Source organism: Oncorhynchus mykiss, chromosome 5 (assembly GCF_013265735.2).
Source record: "Oncorhynchus mykiss isolate Arlee chromosome 5, USDA_OmykA_1.1, whole genome shotgun sequence".
NCBI classification, from domain to species: Eukaryota; Metazoa; Chordata; class Actinopteri; order Salmoniformes; family Salmonidae; genus Oncorhynchus; species Oncorhynchus mykiss.
In genome coordinates, this window is record NC_048569.1 from 55,818,511 (window position 1) to 55,827,099 (window position 8,589).

Consider the following 8,589-nt stretch of genomic DNA (forward strand, 5'->3'; position numbering starts at 1 on the left):
CTGCCATGCAGCTCCCCAGGACTGCTGCCCAGAAATATTAGCCCACAGAGAGAAGCACAAGATTGAACTTCACTAAACTTTCTAGAGCAGTGGTCACCCAACCTGGTCGATCGTATTTAAAGGCATTCCTAGTCGATCGCCAAACATTTCAGTTAAAAAACAACGATAAAGCATTGTGTTCCTATTTTTTAAACAATTTTTCTCAGGCTGCTGACGGTAGGTGCACCCAAGTCAGCTGCCCTGGCCCTGCAAACCGGATATGTGAACGATTGCCATTTTGAACCATTTCATGTGTCTGAAGGTTCAAACTCTTCCTTCGCGCAGGACCCAGAGAGCAAATCAAGTGCACTTGATTATATTATAAATATTTCACTTTCTCTGTTCATGTGAGTAACGACATGAATTTGTGCATGAGGCAATAGTAATGTGGTGTGACTCGAGTTTTGCCATCAGCTGGAAGACTGTGCCCCTTTTTGGTCAGTGTCAGTGGAGGAAAGGGAGAGAGGAGGGACGTTGAGAGACAGACCCTCAGTCTGCTGCTCTCTCCCTCCGCTGAGACTGACCATCTGATGCAGGCACCATCAGCCCAATAAAATAAAAAGCAAATTATTTAAATGTATGCTCACTCAGCTGTGTACAATAACGGATCTATTACTAGTGTAATCATATAGCCTACCTCAAATTTGAAACATTTATGTTTTTAAATGGCCTGAACAACAATACATGCAGGGCAATTCATGTAAAGCCAATATGCGGTAATCATGTATTGGCAGTGGTGTGTATTCATGGATGCCAAGGGAAGCCAGGCTTCCCAATTTTTTTTTTACCAACAATGACTTTTTTTAAACATTAAATCATTTCTTTTTTGCTACAATTCAAGTTTTTCTGTCAATGAGATTGAATGTATCTCACAGGAGAAAGCATCCGAGCGAGCGAAACAGCGCCCCCCTCTGTCTCTCTACGTGTAGGCCATCTATCTGATGTTGTCTGGTCCAAATGAGTATGACATTGTTGCCGCCCCTAGCATTGAACGCAAGGGAAGCCAGCAAGCATCTGGCCTCCTTTGACAAAAAAAAGTAGGCAAAATGAGCCAATCAACATTGAGCTAAACTAAGCGAGCGCAACTGGGGAATGGTCCTGGTGCACCTAAAAAAAGTGACATGGGAATCCAGCTTGGATTTGGCGATTCTCCTATCAAATCCTTTTGAGAGCATAAGTCATTGACAGAAAAACTTGAATTGTAGCATCTTGTAGCTATTGTCTCTTTCCTAAATTAGCCATGGATGGAGATAGGGATTTGGACTCATGGATTTACTTAATTCTCCGTACTGGACAATGATGATAACGTCAATTCTGATCCAACCATTAATTCATACACTCATACACTGGGAGGATGGAAGTTTAATATGTAGCTAGATGTAGAAGGCTAATGTTAACTAGCTAAGGTTGCCTATGACTGGAATTTAGGCTAGAGAGCAAACATTTTAACCAGGTAGCCTAGGACAACAAAAACTAAAAGTGTGTAGTGTTTGACAGAGTGATATACCATTTCATCAACATGAAAGAGAGGAGGATGGCATTGGCTTTTCTCTACAGGTAGGGTGAGTCAACATGTTTTTCTACTTGCACGAATGCACACACACACACACACACACGCACACACACACACACACACACGCACACAGAAATCAGAACCTGGACAGCCACATAATATTTAGCTTACGTTGATTGGACTAAATAGTTTTTGGTATCTTTTAATTTGTCACTGTGTTGGACTAAGCTGAGGTGATTTGATAATGTTGAAATGGCGCTGGAATAGTGGAGGCCGCTCTTGTTTTCTTTGCGACTTGCGGTTACCCTCTGTGGTTTTAAATCAATAGTTGTTTAGGGGTCCGAAAATGTGGGAAACATTAACTTGCTTGACCACGCTGTAGGTCATGTAACTAACTGTCTGTTACTGTACATGCAATATGCTTTGTGGACTTCACTGGACAGAGGTCGCTATCTGGGTTTTGTGGCAAAACAAAGGTGTGGTTTAATGTATTCTGCCACTGTGTATTCTTATTGTCTCGGCCTTTAGGCTTATACATCACGGTCGCAAAGCATATGAATTAACCGATTTTTTTGAGCAAACAACACAATTTTCACAACACAGGTTGTAATATGGCTTTTATTTGGCGTGGTGGATGGCTTGGCTTCCCCAGTAATTTTACCCACGCACCGCTACTAATAGATGGATAGACGGCGCCGGAGGAGATGGCTGACGTTTTACGGGCTCCTAACCTATTGTGTGTTTTTCCACGTCATTTGGAACTTATTTTGTACATAATGTTTCTGCCACCGTCTCTTATGACTGAAAAGAGCTTCTGGATATCAGGATAGCGATTACTCACATCGTACTGGACGGAGATTCGTTTCTTTAACAAGTCGGAAGCTAAAAATTTACTTCAGACACCCGACAAGACCCAAATCCCGTCATTCGCATGAAGAAGAGATGGAGATATCGGGGACGTAGGTCGGGGTGCCTTGTAAGGATCCGACTGCGAGTGAGTAATCCCCCTCTACCATCAGTCCTATTAGCCAACGTGCAATCATTGGATAATAAAATGGATGTTCCGATCAAGCCTATCGTACCAACCGGACATTAAGAACTGTAATGTCTTATGTTTCACAGAGTCGTGGCTGAATGATGACATTTATAGCATACAGCTGGCTGGGTTTTCGGTGAATCAGCAAGATAGAACAGCTGCCTCCGGTAAGACAAGGGGTGGCGGTCTGTGTCTATTTGTAAATAACAGCTGGTGCACGAAATCGAATATTAAGGAAGTCTCGAGGTAAGCTGTATCCCACAGTATCTCATGATAAGCTGTAGACCACACTATTTACTAAGAGAGTTTTCATCTATATTTTTTGTAGCTATGTATTTACCACCACAAACCGATGCTGGCACTAAAGCAGCACTCAACGAGCTGTATAAGGCCATACGCAAACAAGAAAATGATCATCCAGAGGCGGCGCTCCTGGTGGCCGGGGACTTTAATGCAGGAAAACTTAAATCCATTTTACCTCATTTCTACCAGCATGTTAAATGTGCAACCAGAGGGGAAAAAAACTCTAGACCACCTTTACTCCACACTCAGAGATGCGTACAAAGCTCTCCCTCATCCTCCATTTGGCAAATCTGACCATAACTCTATCCTCCTGATTCCTACTTACAAGCAAAAACTAAAGCAGGAAGTACCATTGACTCACTCAATAAGGAAGTGGTCAGATGATGCAGGTGCTAAGCCACAGGACTGTTTTGCTAGCACAGATTGGAATATGTTCTTGGATTCTTCCGATCGCTTTGATGAGTACACCACATCAGTCACTGACTTCATCAGTAAGTGCATCAATGATGTCATCCCCACAGTGACCGTACGTACATACCCCAACCAGAAGCCATGGATTACAGGCAACATCCGCACTGAGCTAAAGGGTAGAGCTTCTGATTTCAAGGAACGAGACTCTAACCCGGACGCTTATAAGAAATCACCTATGCCCTCCGACGAACCATCAAACAGGCAAAGCGTCAATACAGGACTAAGATTGAATCGTACTACACCGGCTCCAACGCTCGTCGGAGGGAAGCACAGCCGCGAGCTGCCCACTGACACGAGCCTACCAGACAAGCTAAACTACTTCTATGCTTGCTTTGAGGCAAATAACAGTGAAGCATGCATGAGAGCATCAGCTGTTCCAGACGACTGTGTGATCACGCTCTCTGTAGCCAATGTGAGTAAGACTTTTAAACAGGTCAACATTCACAAGGCCGCAGAGCCAGATGGATTACCAGGACGTGTACTCTGAGCATGCGCTTACCAACTGGCAAGTGTCTTCACTGATATTTTCAACCTCTCCCTGTCCGAGTCTGTAATACCAACATATTTCAAGCAGACCACCATAGTCCCTGTGCCCAAGAACACTAAGGTAACCTGCCTAAATGACTACCAACCCATAGCACTCACGTCTGCAGCCATGAAGTGCTTTGAAAAGACGATAATGGCTCACATCAACACCATTATCCCAGAAACCCTAGACCCACTCCAATTTGCATACCGCCCCAACGGATCCACATATGATGCAATCTCTATTGCACTCCACACTGCCCTTTCCCACCTGGACAAAAGGAACACCTATGTGAGAATGCTATTCATTGACTACAGCTTAGCATTCAACACCATAGTGCCCTCAAAGCTCATCAATGAACACCTCCCTCTGCAACTGGTTCCTGGACTTCCTGATGGGCCACCCCCAGGTGCTAAGGGTAGGTAACAACACATCTGCCATGCTGATCCTCAACACAGGGGGTCCTCAGGGGTGCATGCTTAGTCCCTTCCTGTACTCCCTGTTCACTCATGACTGCACGGCCAGGCACGACTCCAACACCATCGTTAAGTTTGCCGATGACACAACAGTGGTAGGCCTGATCACCGACAACAATGAGACTGTGTGGTTCAAGGACAACAACCTTTCCCTCAATGCGATCAAGACAAAGAAGAGGATTGTGGACTACAGGAAAAGGAGGACCGAGCACGCCCCCATTCTCATCGATGGACTGTTGTAGAGTAGGTTGAGAGCTTCAAGTACCTTGGCGTCCACATCACCAACAAACTAACATGGTCCATGCACACCAAAACAGGTGTGAAGAGGGCATGACAAAACCTATTCCCCCTCAGGAGACTGAAAAGATTTGGTATGGGTCCTCAGATCCTCAAAGGGTTGTACAGCTGCACCATCAAGAGCATCCTGACGGGTTGCATCACTGCCTGGCCTCTGACCGCAAGGCACTGCAGAGGGTAATGCGTACGGCCCAGTACATCACCGGGGCCAAGCTTCCTGCCATCCAGGACCTCTATACCAGGCCGTGTCAGAGGAAGGCTCTAAAAATTGTCAAAGACTCCAGCCCCCCAAGTCATAGACTGTTTTCACTGCAAGCGGTACCGGAGCGCCATGTCTAAGTCCAAGAGGCTCCTAAATAGCTTCTACCCCCAAACCATAAGACTCCTGAACAGCTCATCACCTCTCTGGAACGCTGCTGCTACTCTCTGTTATTATGTATACACCGGTTCCCCTGCACATTGACTCTGTACCGGTACCCCCTGTATATAGCCCCACTATTGTTATTTACTGTTGCTCTTTAATTATCTGTTATTCGTATCTTTCTTTTTTTGTTGTATTTTCTTGTTTAAGGGCTTGTAAGTAAGCATCTCACTGTAAGGTATACCACACCTGTTGTATTCGGCGCATGTGACAAATAAAATTAGATTTGATTTGTTTTGAGATCATAGCAAGAGCTGCATGTAGCCACGTATGCACGCAAAAAAATCATATCCTTTGCTTGTTAGTGAGTTATTTGCCCAGTTATAGATCATTTGTAGTCAGCAATAGGGGACTGATTGCTTTCTACAAGAGCACAAAACGTGTACATTTCTAGACACCTTTTATTTTGTAAAGTGGTTTCTTGCATCAAACAACACAACAACATTTTCAGTCACCTTGTCTGAAGGACAAGTTGATTAACAGGTTAATATCAAGCCTACGTTGAACACCACATATTGGCTGCTACTGTAGGCTGAATGATAGAACAGCTATTTCCAGGTTAACATGTTATGGGATGCATTTTCCCCATTGTTTTTGATGGTAGGATAATGGTTGACCTACATTATGATCAAATAGCCACAGTAGCCTACTTGACCACTGTCTGAAGCTGTAACTTAAAGCAGGTACAGACTCAGTGTTCACAGTAAACGACAGTAAACGTGCGCTGGAACTTGCACAGAATTTTCACAATTGTCAAGTTTGCACTCAGTAAACCTGAAATTTGCTCAGTGCCGAAAAAAATTGAGGGAACATTGGTTGGATGTTTTGGATGGACACACACGAACTGACTGGCAATCTCAAAGCCCAGAAGAGTCTTAGTGTAGTTATAATCAAATAAACTATTCCTATGTAGGTCAGTCTTGAGACCACATATTGAGTGTCTCGGATTCAGAATTTCTTGCCGAAACCGCTTTGCCAGGCCAAATATGTACACTCCTTTCTTGAAACATGAATATTTTAACAGCCTTGATATCTATTATAGACATGTTTGCTCAGTGGTGAACCTATAGGCCTTCAGTGTGTGACAGGTTTGTGTTTCTGGAAGGACAGCAACCGTAATACCAGCGCACTCATGTAGCGGTGAACTTTTTCTAAAACACAAATGGCAATTGTGTAGGCTACTTTGTACATGATTTCTCTATTGTACTACATAATTGATCAATCGTAATACATCCACTACACTACTTTGATACGCATCAGCATATGCAGTGCCCACTGAAAAAAAAAAAGTGGGTATACGATTTATACCTGCGTATACCCTCCACTATACCGCTGTAGTGGAGGGTATATGCAGGTATAAATCGTATACCCACTTTTTTTTTCAGTGGGCACTGCATATACTGATGCGTATCAAAGTAGTGTAGTGGATGTATTACGATCTATCAATCATGTAGTACAATAGAGAATGTTAACCCTAAACCAACAAAAACCGAAGAGATTAAATCAGAACATCATTGAAAATAACAATATAGTTATCATAATTTGTATATTATTATAATAATTATTGTATAAATGCTTAGCCCTTCTCTGAAGGTGTAGAAAGCACCTTGTTCACCTCTGTGTTTGGGTTAGTAAAAATTTGTAGAGTGGCTCTATTTACCCTCCATATGCATTTTTAACTATTCTGAATGTCTAGAGAATCCATATGTTGTTCTGAAATATGAACACAGAAATACTGGACATTTTGAACTCTTATTACAGTGGTGATTTGGCAAAATTGCAATCATGGTCTTGAATTGGACCCATTTTTCTTGACTCGGTCTCGGACACCTTGTCACCCTCCCGGTCTCTGTCTTGACTCGGTCTCCACCCTCCCGGTCTCTGTCTTGACTCTGTCTCTCCCCCGCCTCCGATCTTGATGCAGACTTGATTTGCTCTGGTCTTGAATCGGTCTCGAACACAACACTGTTTAGAACATCCATTCATTCATTCTTTCTTTCCTTCCCTGTATGGCCCAGGCTGGGAGGTCAGTGAGCACTTCCTGCCCCACGGGTTGGAGCCACTACAGGAGGCACTGCTACATCCTGAGCCTTGGCGTGGCCAGCTGGAGCAGTGCTCAACGGGCCTGCACCTTACTGTAAGGGGAGCTACATTACATCTACTACTTATAGGCCCAGGTTAAAAGTAGTAAGCTACTGCTATATAAGGCATATCTTTAGTAGACTCTAGCCATTCTGTTGGTTCTGGAGGATAGGTGATCCGCCTATGCATTAACTACTAATGTTCTGTTTTTAATGCTCTTTCTAAGGTTTGACAGCAATCTAACAGGTGTCCAGTCGAAAAAAGACATGGCTTGGTTATGGAAATTTGCTGGGAAACAGGCCTTTTGGATCGGTAAGGGGAACATTGCTACATTCTCTGTTCGCAAATGATCTTACAGCAGAACACAGAGTTGTATTTTTCCTGAATACTTGTTTCATATGTTTACAGGCCTGTCAGGCAGCCCGGGACATTGGACCTGGACGGACGGCAGATCCCTGTCATTCTCCAGACTCAAGAGGGACCGAGCCCAAGAGCAGCAGCCCGAGAGTGCTGCCTCTAAATCCACATGTGTGTTAGCCCAAAGCCAGAAAACATGGATACCCATGACCTGCACCACGGCACCAGAACGCAGATACATTTGCTCATCGCCAGCACAGAATCACTGAAAAGGAATGTGGATTACCACACTTAAAGGGCAATACCAACACAAATATTGGCAATATTTTATTTGGGGTAGTGTGCTATAGATGTTTAACTACAGTAACTCAGCACAAGCTGAATCATTGATAGCGTCAGCTGGTTTTCCAGGGTGGTTGAAGGATACATGGCAAACCTACTAGTTATTGCATGTCGACAGAGAGTTTATTCATCATCTGGGAATCAAAATATCACCTGTAAAGGACTATCCAAATAAAGTGAGACCCAAATATAATATGGAGTTATTTTATGGAGGAAAATGTCAATGTAACTACATTACCCTTCAGACAAAAGATACGCCATATACTGTAAGTGGGTGCTATTCTAGGGGGGGGGGGGGGTGTAGGAACTCAATTACTGCAGTACTACATTGTACTACGTTGTACTTCAGTTCAAACACCGAAAGGTTTCAGTTCTAAAAATTATTATTTACAGTTTACCTTGAAGCTGCTCTGTAAATGTGTTCATAATAAAAACCTTGAATCTTCTAAAATGTGTTTTCACCATTGCTACTATTCTAACATACTCTGTGCATTTATGTGCATTACTGTTGCATTCCAAGCTTGTTTTGATGCATTCCAGGCTTGTTTTGATGCATTCCAGGCTTGTTTTGATGCATTCCAAGCTTGTTTTGATGCATTCCAAGCTTGTTTTGATGCATTCCAAACTGATTTTGAAATGAATGCAAATGTTTTAGAAGACTGTTGTGTTGTGATTTGGGACATTTGTGGATTGAATTAAAATGCTCAAACCACTTGATTAACAAAA

General features: G+C 43.2%; 1 protein-coding gene across 2 annotated transcripts in view; it reads left to right on the forward strand.

Moving 5' to 3' along the window:
• LOC110522974 (FRAS1-related extracellular matrix protein 1) overlaps positions 1–8,314 on the forward strand; it is a 58,849-nt gene extending 50,535 nt beyond the window's left edge. For both annotated transcript variants that reach the window (XM_036977891.1, XM_036977890.1), the window contains 3 exons: positions 7,101–7,219; positions 7,391–7,476; positions 7,573–8,314. In XM_036977891.1, coding sequence (XP_036833786.1) covers positions 7,101–7,219; positions 7,391–7,476; positions 7,573–7,790 — 423 coding nt within the window. In that variant the 3' untranslated portion in view covers positions 7,791–8,314. The remainder of the gene's footprint in view (positions 1–7,100; positions 7,220–7,390; positions 7,477–7,572) is intronic.
• The last annotated feature ends 275 nt before the right edge of the window (positions 8,315–8,589 follow it).